We start from the raw sequence: 22,914 nt of genomic DNA on the forward strand, positions 1-22,914 counted from the left end.
TAAAAAACAGCCCACAGACATTAGGTTTTGCTTCCCAGAAACCAACTTCCAGCATGGGATTCGCAGGAAGAGACCCTCCTTTCTGTGGCTAAGGGGAAGGTGAGGCACATGGAAGAAAGAAGGGGTAGGGGATGTCAGACTGCATTCAGTTTAAGAACACACACGCACACGCACGCACACGCAAACGCACACAATTACATTCCAGTGCATTTGATGTGTTTGGTCTTTTCTGCTTTTCCTGGTGGAGAAGAACTGAGCTGTGTAACACCTGCGTGAACACATGCAAACCAAAGAAACAGAGACCACTGAAGTCTTTAGGAACTGTAAAAGATTGTCCTAGGATCTTTTATCAATTCCTTGAGGTATTTCTTCTTGGTAAAACAATCAAAGGCAACAGGTAGGCATTTTTGCAAATGATCACGAATGCCAGTCTGAAAGACAGACTCTTTTGAGGACATTATTAAAAACCTTTGTTGTCAAATTATGCTAATACTCGATAGTGCTTGGTCCATGTGCAGAGCTCCCATGAATATGAACAGGCATTCCATGATCCTGTTACTTATAATCCTGCAGTAAATAATTGCTGGTAAAAGAATGCAAGACCTCCACATATCTGCGTTCTCATTTGATCCTAGCACATATGCTGAGTGGTCTCCCTATTTTTCCCTTTAAAAATACCCTCAATAGCACACCATTCAGCATGTCACAGTCTCACCATTCCCACAGCTTCAGCAGAGATATAGGTCAGGACCAGCAGTGGAAGGGTGGAATTCATTGTAGAGTTGACAGGGTCACATTGCAACAACTGCCTCAAGTAATTTTGCTTTTTCTTAAAAAAAGCAACCCTTCTCCCTAGTCTACTAGTGGGCAGAATCTGCAGTTTCCCAGAAGAGTGCCAAGCCCCACAATGAATGAAGTTCAACCTTGGGTACAGCTCCAGTGACTGCTATGGAGCAACTCCAGGACTGTAGTAACCTCACATGCATGCATCGCCTACACCTTTAATCCAGGCTTCAGGGGACAAAGTAAGCAGACAGTAGAACTAAAGATGTCTTTGCAATCACCCTTCCTACATGAAGAAGGACTGGGTTCCTTGCCTCTATTCCCTTGTTGATACACAGCTCCAAAGCAAAGGCTGATAAGTTTCTCTCAGGACTCCTCTACCAAGAGTTTAGCCAACAAACATTTAATAACAACCAGCTATTTAAACTGAGATATGTGATCAGTTATGCAGGAATTCAGTGCTACCAGGGATTATCAGCACCTTGGGAGAAGGCTGCAGTCCAACACACAGATCCATCGGCAACCCTTTCCATGCAAATTCATCCTCTCCCCTGCCTCTGTTGTATACTATTTATGGCAGTTTGCAGCTATCCCTGGGCAGTCACTTTGTGATTACTGGCTCAGCTTTCAAGAATTGCAGGAAACAAAACTAAAACTAACTATTCCCTACTAGCACCGGGCTTGCTGGATCCAGGGATGGGCAGGTTACAAGATATTCCAAAGGGTAGGAAGTTGGGAAACCATAGGAATAACTCCATCCCTCAAGGAAAGAGAGCTGAGGTCTGAAGCCGTTTTGGAGATGTGAGGAAGGCAAGCAAGATACTTCAAGGCTGCTGGTACCATCAGCAGCAGCTCAAGCTCTTCTTAAGAACTGCTCATTAAAAATAGGAATTTGTTTTAGGAGAAAGATCTGACTGTTCTTTCTAAATTGTTAGGCTGTAGTTTTACAACACAGAAAGAAACAGTGTCCCCATTCCTTTCACCAAGACAAACTAATATCTAAAAACATGAGCATACTCCTTTACCAACAGGACTTAAGCCATGTTCCTTGGAACTGTTTCCCCAAACAATTGACGTATGGCCATGGCCATGGCCACACTGTAATTGCTGCTCTGCGGGGAAGATCTCCTCAGTGCATGCTCAAGGGGCCTTACTAACATGGAATAGGTGACAAATACACGGGTGCTGTCCATCTGTGCATTTGTTGATAAATGTGTGAAATCTTCCCACTGTTTCCTCAAGTAGGTGAGACTGTAAGTATGAAGTAGCTGCTTTTCCCTAAGTGAATAACCAGCCTGCCCCTCCAAATCTACAAGAAGCAAAATAAGACTTTTGGGTTGACAGAGCATATTTCCTTTCTCCAAGATATGCAGATATGGAATATAATTAAAATATATTATCAGTGGTTGTAAATCTCTGGCACCAGTAACCAACACACATATTGCAGGAAGTCAGCTTTTGTCTAGCATTAGCTCTCTCTCTCCAATGAAGTATTGTTGTTCAAGGAGATTTTAACTTGAGACCCTGGCATGACCAATTTTGATAAGTCTGTTGTTACAGTGGGAAATATGGACTGGCAAAGATGTGTCTTTCCCTGAGCCAAATGACTTTATTGAGGCAGGCAGCCTTACTGAGGACCAGTTTCAGATACTTGTTTCTCTATGCTAAGAAGAGTCTTACCCTAGACAAACCGGTTGGGTCGCAACACCAGAAAGTGCCAGTACCAGACCTATCTTTCCAGCTTACGCATCCAGAGAACAGGCCTTATTGGCCTGTTTGGCAGTCAAGTCAAGGCAGAGGGGAAGGAGAAAGCTCATAATGGTTTTTAAGTGTCAGAAGCACTTGCTGAATTTTTTGTAGTTTGCAGGGCTGTTATGATGTAGCTTTGACTGTTCCTGATAAAGGGGTCCTGGCAACCAGTGGGAAAATGCAAGCATCACATCCTAGGGCATGCTGTGTGGGCAGGCAGCATGCTGCATTGCTTCCTGAGCCTCAGCGCTTCCACTCCTGCCTCTTTAAGAGCTTCTGATTTAAGAGTCTTCTCCTTAACATCCAGCTTTTCAGGGGTCCCCAATTCAGCCTGTGCTTGTACCACCCCTCAGGCCTTCGCCCCCATATAAGTCCTCATTCTCCAATGACCAGCGTTTACTCCAAGCAGACTGTGCAAAGCAAAGTATGGAAAGTGTCACCTCTGTCAACATGGGCAGAGAGTGGCTTCCCATACTGCTGCAGCATAGTCAGCAACAGCTATCACTTGTATCCCTCTGGGTAACTCTGTAGTGCACATGCTTAAAGAAACAACACAAAACCAAAAACAATCCCCCCCTCCTAAAAAAAAACCTCCCGCCCTCCCTCTCCATACACCCCCCCCCAAATATTACTTGAGATTCATTTATATGAATTATTAACCATCATGAACAAACATATTACTCTAGCTCTAGCTAGAAAAATAACGTAAGGGGAGAAAAAAACCTTTTCTCACATAAACTCTCCTTATGTTGAAAGAGAGTGACTGTGAATATATGAAAGCGAAAAAGGCTTGGGGACCTCTTTCAGGGAGCTAAAGCACATTTTGCCACAGTAGAGCAGGATGCAACTCAAGAGAATGGGGCTGGGAGAGAGGGAGAAAGTCCAAATTTAACTGTGTTCAGCAAATTGTTACCAGACACTACAGTGCAATGATGAGATTATACAAATACCAAAGAAAGCATGAATTAGAGAAGGCTATGCAGAGAGGCGTGGAGGAGAAAGCCTATGTGCAAGTAAACTACTCTTCCCGTACAGTAATGCTTATTTTTGAGAGTGGACTAGGAGCAGAAGAATTCCTCAACACCTGAAGTTGATGTTTGTAACAGGACTGAAGAGAAATTCTCTGGATAGCTCTTCCTCACGCTGGTTGTATCATTTGAGGCCTACAACAAGGTGCAGTGGCAATATGGAAACAGTCTGAAGAAAATAAAGTCTGTATTGCTTTTCTGTTCGTGTTTTACCCTAGTTGTCACTGTGTTTGCGAACTAACCATATTTAAGGCTACAGAGAAGTAGCCATTGGTATTTAAGGCTACTTCCTTTTGGTACGGTAATTTCACTGTGCTGTTCCAATAGTGTCAGTCATATGGACAAACTTCTGAGTGCACATCAACCGGGAACTGTTAGATCTCCCTTGAAGTAATATTACTGCTGCTAGTCAACATATGCTTACAGCAGCCTCCAAACATTAAATACTAGAGTAATGGACAGACTGCTTGTACAGTGTACATGTCAGACTAGTTGCTAATTAATTTCCCTGTCAAATCCTGAAGCAAAACTATCAGATGCCTGGAACCTAAGCCTTCCTGACCGACCACATTATAGTAAGAGAAAAGAAAAACAAAACAAAATAAACACCCATCATAAAAATAATAAAAACATATACATTAGCATTATAGAAGAATGATGCTTGTGTCATATTCCATGGTTTTTGGCTTCATGCTGGCTCACGGGCACTGCAAACACTGAACTAGAAGCAAACAGGGGCAGAAACTAATAGCCACCAGCAACCCCAGGAAGGTTTAACTTTAAGATTGTTCTACTGAAATGATTTTTCTATTGATGGCAATGATAAAGAACAACTTCATGTGAGAGAGCTGCAACTGGTGCCCAATGGAAAGATTGAAGAGATCCTATTTCTTTGTGATTTTCTCTCACACAGCATGCAAGGAAATAAACAGTAACCCATGCAGAAAACAAGTAACCTGATGGATATAAGCTACATGAATGTTTTCATTGCTAAAAAGAACTTTCTTTGTGGAGGAACTGAGCATCTCTGCTCTGGAAGATACCCAAAGTATGTTTAGAGTCATCAATCCCAGACATAATTTTTAACTAGCAGCCAAAATGACACTCCTGCACTCTACCATTGACTAACACATAGGGCAGAGGAAGCCGTTAGTCTAATACCTGCCTCCCTTGCACAGAGGTCACCGGCGCGGGGAACCAGCAGCAAGCTTTACCAAACACACCCACATTCTGGCTTTCCTTCAACAGTGTTGGACAAGAGCTCCCTGCCTCGTGAGGCAGGCAGCAGCAAAGAAGAGTCCGTAAAAAAACCCAAACTTGAAGACGAGTATCAGAAATTCAGAGTCCTCACATCCGGCCGGCGGTGTGCAATGTCTCGCCCCCGAACCAGTGTTTGTTCAGTGCTCCCTGCAGACTGGATGCGGCCTGAAACAGGCGGGCAAAGCTCACCTCTGCCCAGTGTGGTTCCTGTTCGCCTCCGCGTTTAAGGCCAAGTTGTGTAGGAAGAGAAAAAGCTGCCACCACACTTGATTTCTGTTCTGCTGATGCTGTAGAGGAGAACAGTTGAAGCAAGGTTATTTATATTTCTAAAATTGCAACATACCACTTCTCTTTTCCAATAACAACTCAGTTACACTTTTCAAGAGCAGACACTTTAATCCCATCAGCATAACAAGGGGGTGCAGCAAGGGATGAGGGGAGAGAGGGAAATGATAAGTTCTCCAGAAATAATTGTAGCTCTAACATTACAAAAAGAAAAGAGCAGACCCTTTATGCATTGTGCACAAGAGGATTAAACTTTTTTTTTGCTTGTAGGATTTTGCAGAGTTTAGCCAAGTGCTGTTTTTAATCAGATTGGCTTCTGAGCCTTTCAAAAGCCCCAGCTGCATGAACAAACAACCTTTTTTTTTTTTTTTTTTTTAAAAAAAAAGCCCCCCTTCACCCCAAAAGTAAAAAAAAAGAAAAAAATATAACTGGTGATCCATCTGTAAGTGATTTGACACCGTGAAGGTCAAAGGGTTAATCTTCAATTTAAACCACACTGCTGAGACAGCAAAACTCTGATTTCATCTAGTACAAGAAAACACATTCGTGCACACACACACTCCCCCACCCTCCCCCCACCACATTTTCCTTCCCAGCATCTCCAAGATAATACTGCCCTTTTTATAGCCACTTTTGACAGTAAGCCATAAATAATCAGCCTTGGAGCCCTTTCCTACTGACTGGAGCCAATTAAACCTTAAGCAAGAACATACTTGAAAACACACAAAAAACCAAAACCAAGAGGTTATTTCAGGTCCCATTGTCAAGGAAGAAACATGGGAGTTGAGTTTCAGGGGGACACCAGACTATATAATGCAGCTTTGGGGCAGGGACACTGTTCCTTCTTTTGTTATATGTAATCACCCCTGCAAAAGTGGCTCCGATTATACCCCCACCTTCCTGCACTTTAATGGCATCTCATACAAACAGGTGGGTTTCTCTTTACATTGCCCAGCCTGGGATACTATTTCACCTCAATAACCGACCATCTATTAGAAGTCAGTCTTTGTTTTCTCATCCAGAATTCCATATTTGCTAAGCAGGACTGATCATTTCTGGAAAACAAAACAAACCAGCCCCAATCCCCCACCCCCACCCCCCAATCCCCAGCAGACGAGGAAACAGAAGACTGGCTTCCAACAACTTTGCCTCAGTACACAGGAGTTCATAAAAGAGCGCTGAAGCACATTATATGAACAAGATGTTTCAACTCATATTAGCCCAACAGGGCAGAACAACATGGTTGCAAGGCATTCTTTACGTAATCACAAGTAAGAGGGAGTTACAACTGGAGTTGGTGTATTGGAGATGTGTCAATAGACAGCTCTTCAAAGACCTCCCAGACAGTCATTAAATTACATTCGTTTTTCAGTGTGAGTAGGTCTGTGCCATTTGAATCACAAGTACACACAAAACTGGCTTCAGAAAACCTGTGTTCATCTTGCATCTTAGCAGTGGGTGATTCTTCTTACCTTCAAGACTTAACAGTTGTCTTCTGGATTTAGAAGAGTTCACACAGATCCCATCACACATTTCAACACCATTGTGTTTGGAGCATAACCCACAGACAGTGACTCTAGAGCCTGGTGTCATTTATTTCAAAGTAACCAGCACTGGGTTCAGTCCATACTGACCAGGCATTGCTAGATTTACAGGTGAAAACAATCTTTTATAAACTATCCCCTAGGGCTGGGTTACAAAAACCTGATATAGTCTCAAAAAGCAAGATGCTTTTTGTTTTGCTACTCGCCTCTTGGTTTGACAAGGCTTGTCTTTCCTTATCAAACTCCAGAGATTCTTCTCACCCTCCTCCACAGACCCACACTCCCAAACCTGCTCAAACACGCACTTGGAACCATAATGTCCCGATGAAATCTAGATATCATGTTTTTATCAAGCTATTACAGCTTAAGCGGACTGCTCCTTAAACAGAGATCTTTGGATAGCATGTCAACGAAGTGGCATGCAAGCACAATGCCGCCTTCTGCAGTTTCAACAAGTAAGGAACTACACTAGGAGAGCGTGGTGGACAAACATACTACAGATGCTCTGAAGACAATCTGCTTTGACAGATTATTTTATTCTATTGGCAGCCAAGAGGGTAAAGAAGTGTCTTCTAGGGACTTAGTATGGGAAATGCAAAAGGATGCTTAAAAATTGGTATTGAAATCCTGAACTTGAATTATATCTCAGCATCACTGGTGGACCCTCTTTAATGGAAACTCTCGTGGAATTTTATAAAGTGGGTTAATCCAGGGTCAGACGAAAGGCGGTGTGCCGATCTGGCACGTGCAATTTGAACTATTCCGCTGTCAGGAGGACAAACACATGTAAGAATACCCATATGAATGTCCCGCTTCATGCAGGAGGCCGCTTTGTGCTTCTCACACACCATAAGAGGTTTCTAAATATTCTGTCTCCTCCTTAAGTTTTACGTGTCACCTCAGAAGAAAAGGATTACTTGTTCTTTGCAGTGATAGGTAAAAGAGGCCACGTTCAGGGAAAAACAGTGGAAGGATTGAGCTCATCCTCCTCCCTTTTTTTTTGAAGGAGGGGTGAGGAAGGTATTGGGTTTTGGTTTTATTTGGTAAATAAGAGTTTTAGAGCTCTACTTTAAGAAGGATTACAGACCTGCAAGAGAACCAGTGGGATGTGGTATCACAAATACTGAGAAAAAGTCTTAATTTTTTTTTTTTAGTTGATATTCTACTGTATTTATTTCACTGTCTTTTGAAGCCACTTTTTTGGTACAGCATTTTTGTCCTTCTCCAGTTAAAAATCTTTCCCACTATTTGCCTAAGACACTCAAGGAGATTTCCATGCAAGGGCAGAAGAGGAATTGCTTTACCCTTGTTTCCCCCTGATTATAAGAAGCATAAGATCTCAGATCACTTTATGAAGGACGTTGACACCATTAATTTTGTTTTGAAGTGAAAAAATAGAGCACTAGGCTGAGGGCAGCTTTCCAGGTTTTATTCCTAGACCTAGGGCTTGATTTCCCTGGGTCCGTATTCAGCCAGCATTTCCTTCCACAGTGGTGTAGTCCCACACACACTTTCACTGGCTTGCGTACTGAAGCAGCCCGCTCACACTGTCCTCTCCTCACACTAGTGCAGGAAAGTGAACTAGAGCAGGACAATGATCAAGGCCAGAACTAATCTGGTAAAGAAGTAGCCTTTACTATTGATCAGGTCATCCTAATCCATCTGATCCAAGGCATCAGATAGTCAAGCTGATGCTTGTGCCAGGACAACAGAAAGGTGACCTGAGAAGAGGAGCAAGCTGGGACTGCTTGCTTCAGCAGCAAGCCTAGCTAAACGGGGTTTAGAGAGTCATGGCTTCGTTTCTGGGCTGTTGTGCTTTCCATGGTACTAATTCAGCGTGGGACAAGAGCCACAGAATGGAAATGGCAGATACGCTTTGCAGTAGGGATAAACAATTTATGGAAAGAACTGTCCTAGCCTAAAAAATGTCCTTTTCACAAGTTTCAGTAGCTTTTCCCTAGATACGCCTCTGCCAAGACCAAAATACTTAAATATTTCAAGACTGAGGGTTTTTTGGTGTGGTATAATTTAGCTGCCAGGAAGGACAGAAAACCCAGGAGAGCGAGTCCATGAATTTGGCATCTAATTTTTTCAATGTGATACATTTCAAGTCAATTCTTACAGTTTTCTAAGACTGATAACTATTGTGGCACAGGTTTATAATTTTCGTAAGCTTCACTATGCTGCTTTGTCCCTCATCAAAACAATTCGATCCTCAGAGTCACTACTGCACATAAGTATCAAGGATGAACACTCCACCACCTCTGTGCCATAGCAACACAATGAACATTTTGAAGCTCCTTTCCCAAGATGGAAAGAAGCCCCTTTTGCCCTCTATACTAACTGTAACTAAAGAAGACTAGACTTGTGAATACAGTAAGTCAACACAAAGCTGGAAACACATAAAACCATTTCCTATTGCAGCTGCTGCTTTTTAAAGGGGATATCCTTAAGAGACTGTCTGTCTGAGGCATTAGCATGAATGCTTTAATGAGTCACAAGGAAAGGCCATTTTACAGGAAAAGTGTCCTCTGCAGCAACAGTACATTAGTGAAGCCTATTCCATGAACTGTGCTGAACCAGAAGCCAGAATAGTGGTAAACAAACACAAAAAAGCAGCAAGACTTTTACTGGAAGCAAATGAAAGAGGGACACGATTGACCTGACATTTGTTCCCTCCCCATAATTAATTCCTAATACATGTTTCACACTGTAAGCATACAGATATGCATCTGTCAAATAGCACCTCAGATGTCAAAAGCTTTTTACTCCTACCAAGCCCCTTGCACGGGGTGATCAAGGGAAGATCAGGACAGGTAATACACCTCAAAGAAAATGTCCCTCTGACACAGGTCCTTGAATCTTTGAGCATAAATGTTTAACAGATGAATAGGATTCACTTTTCCACCTGATACATATCTGCCATTAATATCCTTCCTTAAAAAAAATAAAGAATAAGTTCATCATATACACATCGTACGTGGGTCTGATACATTCCTATCACATATACAGAAGGGTACACCTGTCTACCCTCTTGATCTCGTGGGCAACTTCTGACCTTGCTTCATGGCTTCCAGATGGTTAAGGGTCAAATTCTGATCCCATCTTAACTCAAAAGATTAAAATATGGCCATAAATGGCACTATTAGAGCAAAAGAATAATGGCATATGTGTACATAAAAACATCATTCTTCCTTTAATGAGTAATACAAGTTTTAGCAATAAGTTGTTGGGATTTTATTTATTCACTGAAAACAAAAATACTTGCACACCGGGAGCAGTTGCTGACTCATCACTGAAGGCTGTTTTGGCTGCCAGGTGGCTGGAGGCATATTGTGCTACCACAAAATATGCTTTAGCTTAGGAAGACTAGAAAGTCACAGTCCCCAAGGCAACAGAGGTTACAGAAGGTGTCCCCCGCTGGAGAGAGAAATGCAGGCCAATGGAAGTCAAATACAAATCTTACCAGCTGTGATTCCTAATGACCAAAGAATAATGCATGTGTAAAAGCAGCAGGGAAAAAAAGGAGACAGTAACAGAGAAAAACCAAAAGAGGAGTTTAGCGGCATGATTTCTCGTGGTGACAGAGAGAGGAGGATGAGGATCTTCCTCGGGGATCTGCATCCTTCTGGCTCGCAAACCCTGCAGCTCTCTTTACATGGGACTAAACTTGTGGTAGAGGGAGGCGTCATCTCAAGTACTGCTTCCCTTCTCAAAGCATCCGTCAGGCTTTGCGAAGCAAGATAAGCAACATGCGTGTTTATGGAGAGAGGATATACAGGAGCAGGCGCAGCAGGAAGGATGAGGGGTGCAGGAGACCCCCAAAACCCATAGACGGGCTGCCCAGCCCAAGCAAGGGGGCCAGCGCTGACCACTGCCGAGGTGCCGGTCCGAGCAGTAGCAAACAGCAACGTTCATTGCCCCAGACCTGCTGCGGGCGACAGCTGCGCAGGTGAGCCCTTTCTCAACTTTCTTGTAGTTCAAAAACAAACACGCAGCCACTCACGCCTTCCTCTCCAGAGCGGGCAGGAAGGGGAAGCAGACAGACGCCATGGCAACAGCCAGCTGACGGCAACCTGGGAAGGGCAACCACCGGCCACCGTGTTCCCAGGCCCCCAGCCTTCCCCTCCTGCACCCCGGGGGGCACGCGGCTTATTTTCCATCAATACAGTAAATAAGGGTCTTGCGTTTCCACAGAGCCGCACCTGATACCCCTCTCTACCTGTGGCACAGGGTCCAGGGGGGATTCTCCCTCACGCTGTGGGAGGTGGGGGACAAGGGTGCAGGGAGAGATGCCCAGGCCTCTCCTCCGCGCCCAGGAGAAGACACCCACCCCCTCCCACAGCCCCAGCTGCGGGCAGCAAGCGCAGGCAGGCTTATTCCCTCAGACCCCGAGTGTGAACCGACAGAGCGGTTGCGCAGCTTGCCCTGTTTGTGACCTAACCGGCACAGGCCGTGGGATGGACTGACCTTTACTTCGCATCGATTCCCTCACCACCAGAAGAAGGGAGGTGCTCCCGAAACCGCTCGCTGCACGGGAGACACCCCCTAGTGATTAAAGCATACCTCGGGGCTTTGGTTAAAATAACGCCTTGCACGTTTTTGCAGGAAAATATCCTGGCAGAGGGGTTGGGGGGGGGCGCAGGGCCCTGGCCTGGCCTGGGTGCAGCACCGGCTGCCCTGCTGTGAGGGGAGCCTGCAGGCAGGCGGGCAGGTGCAGGGCTGGAGCCTGCGGGCAGAGCAGCCTCTCGTCAGCAGTTCTGATGACTCAGAGGCTAAATTTAGAGAGCGATATAAACACAGCAGCCGCAGCGCAAACACTGCCCGGCAGAGCCGCTCTCACGCACGGCCCTCTCGGCCTCCTCCTCCTCCTCCTCCTCACCGGCCGGGGTCCGCACGCCATTCCGGGGCTCTCCTCAGCGGGCGGCTGCAGACCCCTGCCACCAGCGTCTTGTCGGGCGTTACATCAGGAAAAACCTAACTGGGGTTAATAGAAGTTGCCTCACTGCTTTTATTTTTAGATCGCTATTCTTTCTGCTGTAGTACGGTCCTCAGAAAGATTCCTTTGCCACTGGCGAGGGTAGCTACCAAGGAGAAACAAAAAAACCCACCAAACAGAGACTATAAAAGCCTAGCGGGACATTCCTCCTCAATGGCTTGAAACAAAGGAGGACTCTGCAGTTGGGCGCTTGCTTTCCTGCCTTTCCACCATAAAATTTAATTGAGTAAAATACGAACACGCACACTCCTCACCATAAATAATCAGCCCAAACATCTCATCATCCCCCTCAGAGATGGCAGTATCTTAATAAGATCAACCAACCTAAGCAGAGGACTGGAGGCAGAACAACTGGGTTCCAACCAGCAAGCCCTGCATGATCTCAGACAAGTTATAACCTGCATTTCCTAGTCTCCCACACTAAAAAAGAAGTGGGATATTACCGCAGTTATTTCTTAATTGAAAAATAATTTCTCAGCTGTCACACTGCTACAAGCAGAAAGCACGTTACCACTGTCACAGCCGGCACGGTGCTGCGAGAGCCAAGGAAATGCAGAAGAGCCTGCGGAGACGACTGGGGTTGTACAGGAGAAGCAGCGGCACCGAATGCTATTTAAATCACACAGCGATACTGCAGGTGATGTTAGAAATAGTGCAAAACAATTCACTTGTACTGTCCCAAAGAACTACTTGGTGCTTCTTCATGTGGGCAATCTTGGTATTTTGAGGTTGTGGCCCCACTGCCTTAAGACACGGCAGTCCTGTGTCCGGTGGGGTGAAGGATTCACAGCACGCCATTGCACAGAGCTTGCACCGCTCTCTTGCCACCAGGCTCCCTTATCCTCTGCCTCTGCCCACTTCCTCCACCAGAGCTAGGCAGGAAGTTTTGCTTTTTAACATTATCCTCTATTTTAAGCAGGAACAAAACCATAAAATATTTAAATCTTTTGTCAGCTGAAAGCGTAGAGAAGAAGGATAGATTAGGCTGATGCAAAAATTTCGTGTTTTTTATTAAACCAATATACAATGGTTCTATGTGACTGTTGCATCAAGAGTTCACATAGTCCAGCCTCCAAGAGCAGCAGCCTTATGTGGCTGCCTGAGGAAAAGCAGAGGGCAAGTACATGCAATAGCTCCCCCTAATACTCTTTCAGCATCTAACTAGTTTGAGCTCAGGACTTCCCGAGTCAGATCTGGTTTCTGTTTATTTAATGTCTCCTTCAATGGCCATAAACTTGTCCCGATTCCCCTTGAACCCAGATAAAGCTCTGGGATGCACAATGCCTTGACAAAGAGTTCCACAGAGCTACCTATTGCATGAAAAACTACCTCATTTACTTTGAGCTGGCTCCTACCAGCTTGACCTGATTTTGCCTAGTTCTTGTACTGGGAGAAATTAGTCTATCCATCTCCTTCATGTCACTTTTGACTTCTGCTTAATATTCCTACCCTCTTGCTTTGTGTCTTTTTTAGGCTTAGCAGTCCTAGCCCATTTTTTCACTTTTCATATGGAAGTTTCATCATCCTTCTTGTCTTTCTCTGAACCTTTTCCAGTTCTGCTGCATCATTTTTTGGAAGAAGGAAACCAGAACTGTATGTAACATTCAAGATATGGGAGAAACATGCATTTATACAGTGGCATAACTATGTTCTTGTTCTCAGTTTCTTTTCTTAATGTACCAAAGAATATAATTTCAGATCAGATGTGAAAGGGTCCAGCAAGTTTCTGTTAACTTAAATGTCAAATAATCCGCTCCAAAGGCAGCAGGATTTCAGAACAGGTGCTAGGCAAGGGGCAACAGGTTGCTGTGTCATTTGTATGCATAGGGGAAGGTGCACTTCCAAGCCCACCTCTTCCTTCATTGTCATTTGTCAAAATGGAAAAAAATTCTAACAACATTAAGCAAAAACTCTGTCTCCACTTCCTCATATCAAGTTTCTGACTCCACTGACTGTGAGAATTCCTCTTTCCCCTATGGCACCCTCCTTCCTTCAAGCCTCGGATCCCAATTCCATAGCCCTGCAAGAACTTTGCTTTACATCTCAATCTTCCCAACCTCACACCCACCCTACCGCCTGCCCTCTAAACCAGGCTCACACACTTCACGAGTTCTCCATCTGGTACTCTCCCTCACCATGATCCTGCATCCTCAGCTGGAAATTCAAGTCCTACACCAATGGGGCAACCCACAGACAGCAGAGCTGAAGAAGAGACCCACTGCTTTGCACAGCAGATGCAGGGACCAGCAAGCACTAGCCAGCAGAGAAGATCCTGAAAGGTACTGACCTACTCGGGAAACAAATGAAAGCACTTACCCCAAGTCTCAAAGAGACTGCAGGTACAAGTACAAAGTATGGAGCTGCCGGTGCTACAGGCTCAGCTGCAGGACAGTTTGAGAGTCTCTGCATTACATTATTAGGATGATTTCTGAACATTTTTCCTAAAATGTAAAGTCATCATAATGGACAGTTTCCTGCAAACAATTCCAGTTTAAAAAAGCAACTGCTAAAAAATTCCCTGAGCGTCCTCAATAAACGATGGAGAAAAGCCTGATACAGTTTGGGACATGTAGCGCTGTGTGCCCACTCTCTCATGCGATAAGTTTCCGACAAGAGACACGGGCTCCCTGTTGCATAAGCAGAAGTGTCTCAGAGGAGGCCTCGATAACTCTCATGAGAGACAGAGGGGAAAAAATATGCAAAATGTAACAAGTTTCACTTTCAAAGGAAAACAACATTTCCTCCTGGACATTTTCAGTGTCATTAACTTGAGGCAAACAGGTACATGCCTAGCTGTCTGTCCACAGTCAGTGTGGATGCAGGCATTTGTGCTCTACAGGCTGCTCAAGCCTGTTGCAGCGACAGCAAGAGAGTAACTTGCTGAACCAATTGGGGAATTTAGAGAAACAAAGTTTTCTATAGCTAGGTCCACAGAGGCTTTTCGAGCATGGTCAGCATATCTAAATCAACTGCAGGATTCCTGATGTGTTGGAAAGGGACTTTGTTGTTGTTTGTAATGCACTTATTTACTCAAGAAAGCTCAGCTCTGATTCAGCATCTGGTTCTCATTGAGGCTCAGCTTTTTTTAAACCAAGCTTTCCAGATGGGTTGACTGAAGCACAAGGAGGTCAAGAGACTTGTCTGAGGTCATACAGCAAGTCAGTGGCTCTGCTTGGACACAAGCCCAGAACTGTTCAAGGCTACCACTCCTTGGCTCTTAAAGAGACAATTTTATTCCCTGTGAAGTGATCTTATCACCATGAAGAAGAGATGTGATAAAAGCAGTCCCCTCAAAGCTGCAGCCTGCTTAGAAAGAGTTATTTTACTTGGAAAAAGTCGTGGTGTTCCAGTGGCTCCATGGAGCAAGTCAAACCGAAGGGGTGTGATACTGATATACAGTGTCATCCACCCCACTCTTGTATAACCCCATGTTCCTATGGGGCAGCTTTATGCTGCTGCTGCCACCGTCCCCGATTGTCTACTCACATCCCATCTAGCAGCACGTCATGTCGTGAAATACCCTGTCGGTTCAGCACAGGTTGGAGCCCCTTCTCAAGCCGAGGAAACTCAAGTGCGCTCAGGACCTGAAGCAGAGCCCAATCACTTGTTGCCAGGGCCTGGACATGTGGGGCGCAGGCAGCACATCGCACCTGACCGACCAGCAGATCCCATAAGCTCAGCTCTGTCCTCCTTTACCTCAGAGTGCACTCTTTAAGCTCTGCCACCGGCTGGGCTACAGCAGGCAGTTCACAGATCCCATTGCAAAGGCACACGTGCTCCAAACCAAGAAGGAGGTGGCAGGTTCTAGGTTCTCCTGCAGAAAGCATGGCTTGGCTCTACTTTGTTTTCCAGGGGCAAGGTGAGAAAAGCACAACAGAGGGAACATTGCCAGAAGCTACACAGCCTAAGACAGGTAAGAGGTACTAAAGAGCTGAAGAAAACATAGATGGGTCTCACATGGCATTCTGCAGAGCCCTCTGCAAACTGGATCCACCTGTAGCAGGCTCTGCTACTTAGGAACACAGAGCATTGCTCAAGTCCTTCCTATAATAAACTCAGCATCTTAAGGAGATTAAAGCTGCAGAGTACTAGGTAATGTTGCGTTGTTGCTCTAGCACTGTTCTGAGGATAAAAAAGCCAGTTTTTAAACTACTGTATTCTGTTTAATATATTAATAGGAAATGAAACCCTGAAAGTGGTGTACATGCCAAAAGCAAGCATAGGTGTGGCCAACTTTCTTATTCTTACGATATGCATACCCAAAAATCTTTTGTGTAGCCAAGAACCACAGAATAAATACCACATAGCTCCGGGAGCCCAGAGAAGAGATAACAGTGACTCTCCACAGTTCCCAGTGTGGGATGGGGTTAGACCGTGCGTGCAGCTGAGTCCAATGACAACTCAGTGACGTCAACCTCAGCAGCTATTGCCTGCTCAGTTCCTCTCGCAGCCAGGGATGTACATTAACCAGCAGCCTTTGCGTCAACACAGCTTTGCTGCTGCGGCAGCAGAATGGGAGCCATACCTGAACCACTGGAGAGTCTCGCAGAACTCAAGACCCATGAAAGGGCCACTCCTAAGCTAGCTGGATGCACTACTCCAATGCCGAAAGCCTTTCCTAACTCCCACTGAAAGGGCACATACGCTTTCTTTTCACAGGTTCACAGATAAGATGTTTTGTAGGCTCCGAAAAGAGGCACAGTCTGTTGAAAATCAGGCTTGCTCCCTCTCAGGACTTCACAAGACCACGCTGGTGTGACTAACTTCGTGGTATTCAAAATCTGATTCAAGACACCACTCTGGAAAGTTGGTTTTGACCAAATGTTTGAGACAAGCTGGAATGGGGCATCCAAATCAGGGATTAGTTTCACAGCAAGATAAACGACAGCCCCAGTCTTCCAGAACTCAAAGACTGCCCCTTCCAAACCACAACACATTGTGAACCAGTTCACGTGTCTCCAGGGGCAGACTGCTTGCTTCTTCAGCAACAGGCTGGGAAGAGTCATCGCACACGGGACGGAGGGGCTTCTGCATAGATCTGTGCCACAAGCCAAAGGAAATCCTCCATGCAGGGCTGGGAGGGAAGGGATTGGGCACGACAACAAAACGCTCCATGGGGAACGGTGCCTTGGACACCAGTATGTGGCTCAGTACTCAGTTTTCCTGACAAACAAGAATCCCTCAACCGATCCAAATGCCAAGGCCTATCCCAGGGTCGGGCTGTGGAGAACCACCGGCTGAACTATTCCGTCCTCGGGTTAAGTTTTCGGGTTGGGTTTTTTTTTTTTCCTGTTTTGTTTTCAAATTTAAATGGCTGAACGGCTCCTCCTCCCCCCCCGCCCCCCCTTTACAACTTGTTGGTCTTCCAGTTCAAACAAAGGCAGCAGAGCTCCTCCTCTGCTGGCTGCTCCGCCGGGGAGCGCAGGCCGACGCTTTTGTTTACTAACTCTCCCACACGCTTGGCCGACGGGCCGCTCGCCCGGGCCGGCAGCCCTGGCCGCCGGCCTGTGCGTGGCACCGGGAGCCCCCGCGGCACCCGCGGCTGGCGGCTCGCCCCGGGCCCCGGGGCCGGCAGAGAGCCCGACCCCGGGCTGCCGTAGCGGGGCCGCCTTGGGTGGGCATTCCTGGGTGCGTTTCCAAGGGACGGACTTCAGATAGGTACCCCCCCGCCCCCCCCCCGCCGCCGAGATGAACGGGGTCAAGTTACAACCAGTTCCACCACTTCGCTCCAGGGCTCCTCCACCGAGGTGGTTAACCTTCCCTTTCCTGTGAGAATCTGGCTGGGGAGAGCGGGGTCTTCAGCTATCGCTGGCGAAAAGGTCGCGCTGGGGTAAACCCCGCTCAGCCACACACAACCCATGTTGAGAAATCTCCTGGTAGCTCGTTATTCCTGCAGTTTGCTGAATGGCTTTCACAGCTCCATCTACATTGCTACAGGCTAATCTTCCTGTTACAGCTCCTTTAATCCTCCTGCTATTTGGAGGTGACGAGTCCCAGAATTCCCTCACCTTTCTGATGACACAGAGAGGACCAAACCTTCGCCCGGCCGCAAGCCACATTCTCTGACCAGGACAGAGATCCTTACTTACCTTTGAGAAGAATTGCAACAGATCGCACAGTTAGCAAGAGCACCAACTCACTTGGACTGAGATAAGCTTTCTGTCCCTCTCTGAAGTCAGCAAGAGCATCAGCTTCTTCATACACAACCAGATACACACTCTTCTTGTTGGGCTTGCATCAAAGTGGCAAAGTGCTGCCTATTGCCAAACCTCTGCCACCTCTGACAAACTCTGCATGGGCTGGGATTTCCATTTCATCTCTACTCAACAGGGGAAGAAGGAGGGCAAGGAAGAAAGAATCAAGGGGTTTAGAGGTGCTGGTTTTATTTTGTTTCTTTGAAGAGCAGGGTTTCTTTTTCTTTTTTTTTTTAAAGAAAACAAAATCAAGATTCTGGAGTGTGGTTTTCAGACCTGATGGCATCTTACAGCTGTCTTTTGTTGTGAGGAAGTTAGTCACAAGTCTGAGACATTAGCTAGGACTGTCTGACAGAGGAGTTGCTAGCAAGTCTAGCATGATCTAAATATACTCCACAACATTTCAGAGAACTACCCCTAGACAACAAGGAGTGTCAGAACAGACTCCAGGCTTGCTGTCATCTCCAAGATGAGAAGCTGATATAAGCCACAGCTTATATCAAGTGTGGCCCCACTTGGGCCACAGAAGAGAAGACACTGGTGGTGAGAAGAGTGTAGAAGAGTAAAAGCTGTAACAAAAAGCAAGGGGGAGATCCCTGGGGAAAGCCTCAGTGACCCTGTTGCTGATGAACTGGAAGACCTGGAATAGCAGCAGCTAACGCAGAACAGCTACTTTCCCAGGCAGTAAGTGCAACCCCACGCATTCTCTTCCCTCCACCTGCCAATCTTTAGGAAGAGCTAGCAATCTAGCATAAGCAAAATCCATCAGGATACTCTTGCCATTTTATTGCTGCTGCAGTCTGCTGCCTTAGACAACAGCCCACTTAGCTGATGCCTGGAGCCAGTCTTCTAGAGCACCACTCTTGGGTAGCTAAACTCCCACCTTCCCCTCCAGAGACACCCTACCCTCTGTATGTGGAGCCGGTGGAACTGGTCGGCAATGCACTGCAACTTCCGTGCAATCTGCACCTCGGCACGCGCTTCCCGCTGACCTTCCTGAGGCTCCTCTTGGAGGTGCGGATCCAACGCAAAGCCAACTGGAGGGACGTGTAAACGGTAACCAGCATTGCCTGCAAAACAGGGATCAGAAGAGTCATTCTTCCAGCGCAAAGAAGAGCTCTTCTACTCAGTACACTTTACGGAGGAAAAGAGCTGCACATAATCCTGAATTTTTGACTCATGTTAAAGTCCAGTTCCTGAAGCCCGAACAATGACTGTATACCGTAAGCATGCAGTAAAACATTTGTTCAGCTTTTAAGTAGATTTATATCGATTAAGCAGAGCATTGTGTTGCTCCCCATAATCAAATGACTGGCAGGATCTTACACTTGGTTCCTTTTGCTTGTTTATAGTTCAGCCAAGTGCTGATTTTTTTTTTTTAATGACAATTTTGCAGTTTTACAAGATCTCTGCCTCAAGTTGTCTCCCATTAAAGGTTGCTGTATCTTTTCCATCAGACTTTTCTCAGTTCTCTGGCATTTAGTGGGACTGATTTGAATTAAAGCTGAATCGGATACACAAAGCTGAGTGGAGTCCCATCAGTTACTAGTAAAGTACTGGATGGACGTGCTACTTATTCAACAACCTTAACTCCAGTAAAGAGCCTAAAAGCTGTCCCACCAAGTGTAAATTTTTGCATTTCCCTCTCTCCACTGAAAGCTTCTACGAGTCTTCCCTATGTGGATGAGACAGCACTAGAAGCTAAAAAATGTGGGCAAATCGTAGGATACGAGGTATGGTGAGCACTTAAACATCTAGCAGTAAATAAAACATGACAGAATAATGCCAAAAAGAAAAAGAGTGGGAGTATCAAGGACAGCTGAAGCAATGAGCAAGTGCCTGGTTCCTGCAGTGGACAAGTAAGGGTAAGAAAATTCAAGCTGTCTTTCCTGAGGTTGTAGGACCAAAGCAAAATAATTTCAGTCCTTTAATAAAACGCCCTAATGAAAGAAACCTTGCTTGATTGGGGTAGTGCTAAAGGGACAGTTTCCTTGCTGCAAAGCTGGTGACACTGGAGTGCTCTTACCATAGAAGAGTCTCCGGGGCTCTTCAGTGACTCCACAAGGCAACATAACATCCTGACTGGAAGAGGACGGGCTGAGTGTTTGAGTTGCCTTGTCCTGCTGCTCAGGATGCCTGATACCGGGACCACAGCAGTGTGTGAGGGGAAATAGTTGAAACCTCCCCAGAAGGCAGCTGTAGGACTGGTTCTGTGTGAAAATGCCAGTTGCAGTCATCTCACCAGGCTGACCTGCAAGTCCAAAGTCATCAGAGTGAAACACGTCATCGTCCAGCCCATCCAGGCTAGAATAGTCCTCTTCCAGGTAGCTGGGGCGATCCATTGCTCCTGCAATAAAGGGACATTTGAGGAAACAGCTAAGACACAACAAGAACATTGTCCAGGAGAGAATGCCTTCTACTCCAACAGTAAAACACAGTTCTTTCTTCCACGCCTGCCTGCCTCCCTCCCTCCCAGTGCTGCCCATCTGCATGGGCAGGAGAGGCGAGTGACTCAGTGGTGAAGGTCAGGGCTCTGTGGAAAGTCCTAGAGTACTGGGCCAGAGAGAGGCAAAGTTCACACGTGTCTAAGGGTCCACCCACGGCTCCAATTCCACAACCGGTCACAAGGAGAGGGAGCCAACCCCCAACCTCGGCATGTAGAAACTGAAAAGACATTGTTTTAAAAGCAGCCCCAATCCTTCAAATCGCCCCGTGCCAGTCAGCTTCTTTGGGGTCTGCTTTGCTTTGACCTCCCGTATTTGAACTTTATGGTATGCCCCATTCACTTTTTCCCATCTGTTACTTATTGATGAAGAAAAGTTCTTGTAATCACAAGGCTGCAAGGCCAGACTTTTAAGAAACCCCAGTGGTTGCAAAACTCAAGAGCTGGCAAAGCCATCTCTGTGAAGCTCTCCATAACTTTTCCCTGTAAGGGCCAACTTTCCTTTCAACTTCTCATTTCTTCCATCAGCTCAACTTAAGACATGTCCCAAACTTGGCAACACAGTCACTTCATTACCCCTCTTACCCTCAAGCCTACATGCACTTTCAGCGCATTAGTTCACCCTACTACTAAATAAAAAAAACATTGCTGGTGTCAGTACTTAAAGCAGGAGTTCTGTAGCTGCCATAGTAAACACTCCTGAGCTCTGTTGCAGCATGAAGTTGGACAAAGATGGTGGGAAAAAAAACCCCAATAAACCCTAAATCACTATTTCAGAGCTCTTTGCAAACATATAGTAAATAGAAGCAGATTTACCAAAAAAGACACAAGTCCCTTTACTGTTACCTGTGCATCTAACCCAATTGGAAGACAGTCTCCTAAGAGATCCATCTCCAGGATTTCCACCCAGTTCCAAACAAGGCAGTGAAATTCAACTCTTCATGTCTCTTCCTTTGCTCTGGTTTGCGAAGCATTTAACAGAATGGAAGACTAGCAAGAGGAATTTCAGGCCTGAAGGAGACATTAATAATAATTTTATAAGGACGTGTTCAGTGCTCCCCATGGTGCTCCCATCTCCCCCCAGGTGAGCAGCACTCACAACACCAACATGCTGGAGGAGACAAAGGGACGGAGCAGTGCAAGAACTGTCTGTGCAGGGCTTTAACTCCAGGGCACTACCATTATTTAAGTTGTTGCATCTCAGTGGTTCACTCAGCCCAGCCACAACTCCCGAAGAAGATTTTGCAGAGCAGAACACGTACCAGCCCCACAGCTGGTCCAGCTCCGCTGGATGACAGCAGTGCTGTCTTGGCACAGCACTCGTTCTCATCCATGGCTTAAAGTAGCACACTGAAAGGGCTTACAGGTCCTGAGAGGCCGGCATAGATGATCTCCTGCCAGCCCTGCCGCTGGATCGCCATCACCTGACAGAAAGGCAGGGCGATAACGTATTTTGTCTTTGCAGCAAGATCTGCCAGATCCCATCCGCCAGAGCCCCACTGGGACGCGGGCATTCCGCGCAAGAAAGTGCAACAAAGGCACAAAGCTAGCCGGCTAGAGCAAACCCTGAACAAAAGAGGGTTTAGAAAGCAAGAAGTTTTACTCGACCTCCTGCAATACAGTCCGACTTTGCTGCAGAGCTCTTAGGAAACGCTGAAGAGAGAATGCCGAAGCAGCGTCAAGGATAACTCATCCTAGACTCTTCCACGGTCTCAAAACGCAAAACTCACGCTGGGAGCCGCCGGCTCCGAGTGCCGCCGGCTCTCGGCTGGGAGAGACGCTGCAGAGCTCGGGCTGCGGGGGCTCTGCCCGGCTGCGGGGGCTCTGCCCGGCTGCGGGGGCTCTGCCCGGCTGCGGGCGCAGGAGCCCGCGCCTCTCCAGCGCCCTGTCCGACCCACGGCGCTTCCACAGGAGAGCCGCCAAACCCTCCGGGCCGAGGCAGCCTGCGAGCCGAGGCAGCCTCCGCGAAACCCGGCCGCGGCCGCGCTCTGACAGGCGGAGGGCCGGCAGCCGGAGGGAGGGCTCAGCACACACGTGCGTGCCAGCTTCCCAAAACAAAGCTGGCCGGCCTCGCTTCGGCACCGCCAACTGCTTTTAACTCTTCCCCTTCCGGGCTCCAACCCCGCAGACTGACCCCCGGCCGAGAGGTTTAAACGCGGCTCCGCCGGGCAGCGCCGGGCGACCAGACACCCCAGCCCGGCGGGGCGGCCCGGGAGGGGCAGCGCTGGCTGCCGGTAACGAGCCATCGCCCTGCATCGGCGAACCGCTGCCCTCTCGGTGCCCGCCGGGCTCATTCCCAGCCCGCCCGCTTCCCCCCCCTCCCCCGCCGCCGCCCCGGGCGCCGCGGGACCCCGGGCAGGAGCCGCCTCGCACCGCCCGGCCGAGCCGGGGCTGCCCCGGGACGAACCCCCTTCCCTGTCACGATCGCGCCCGGCCTCGGCGCCGCCGCCCCGACCGGAGACCTGGCTCGGCGGGGCCGGCCCCCAGCGGCGAAAGGTCTTCCCGGGCACTCACCGAGAAGCGGGACGGGCGTCCCGCGGGGCCGGGGCGTCCCGGGAGCCGCCGCCGCGCCTCCCCACCGCCAAACTGCCGCCGCTGCCGCCGGGCGGACCGCGAACAGCTGACGGCG

At 47.3% G+C, this 22,914-nt stretch overlaps 1 protein-coding gene across 3 annotated transcripts; it reads right to left on the reverse strand.

Annotated features, from left to right (window-relative positions):
* Positions 1 to 3,419: 3,419 nt before the first annotated feature.
* Positions 3,420 to 22,914, reverse strand: BMF (Bcl2 modifying factor). 3 transcript variants are annotated; one of them, XM_069784151.1, is made up of 5 exons: positions 22,800 to 22,911; positions 21,132 to 21,296; positions 19,869 to 20,189; positions 18,749 to 18,912; positions 3,420 to 5,107 (listed from the first exon to the last, which is right to left on the reverse strand). In XM_069784151.1, exons 3-5 carry the CDS (start codon positions 20,182 to 20,184, stop codon positions 5,006 to 5,008), a joined length of 582 nt encoding a protein of 193 aa, XP_069640252.1. In that variant the 5' UTR covers positions 20,185 to 20,189; positions 21,132 to 21,296; positions 22,800 to 22,911; the 3' UTR covers positions 3,420 to 5,005. The 3 variants fall into 3 exon arrangements, with proteins under 3 accessions (XP_069640252.1, XP_069640253.1, XP_069640251.1); XM_069784152.1 differs by lacking the exon at positions 21,132 to 21,296 and having other exon boundaries at positions 20,094 to 20,189; positions 22,800 to 22,914; XM_069784150.1 differs by lacking the exon at positions 21,132 to 21,296 and having other exon boundaries at positions 22,800 to 22,914.

The sequence above is a fragment of the Haliaeetus albicilla genome, chromosome 5, assembly GCF_947461875.1.
Source record: "Haliaeetus albicilla chromosome 5, bHalAlb1.1, whole genome shotgun sequence".
Classification (NCBI taxonomy): Eukaryota; Metazoa; Chordata; class Aves; order Accipitriformes; family Accipitridae; genus Haliaeetus; species Haliaeetus albicilla.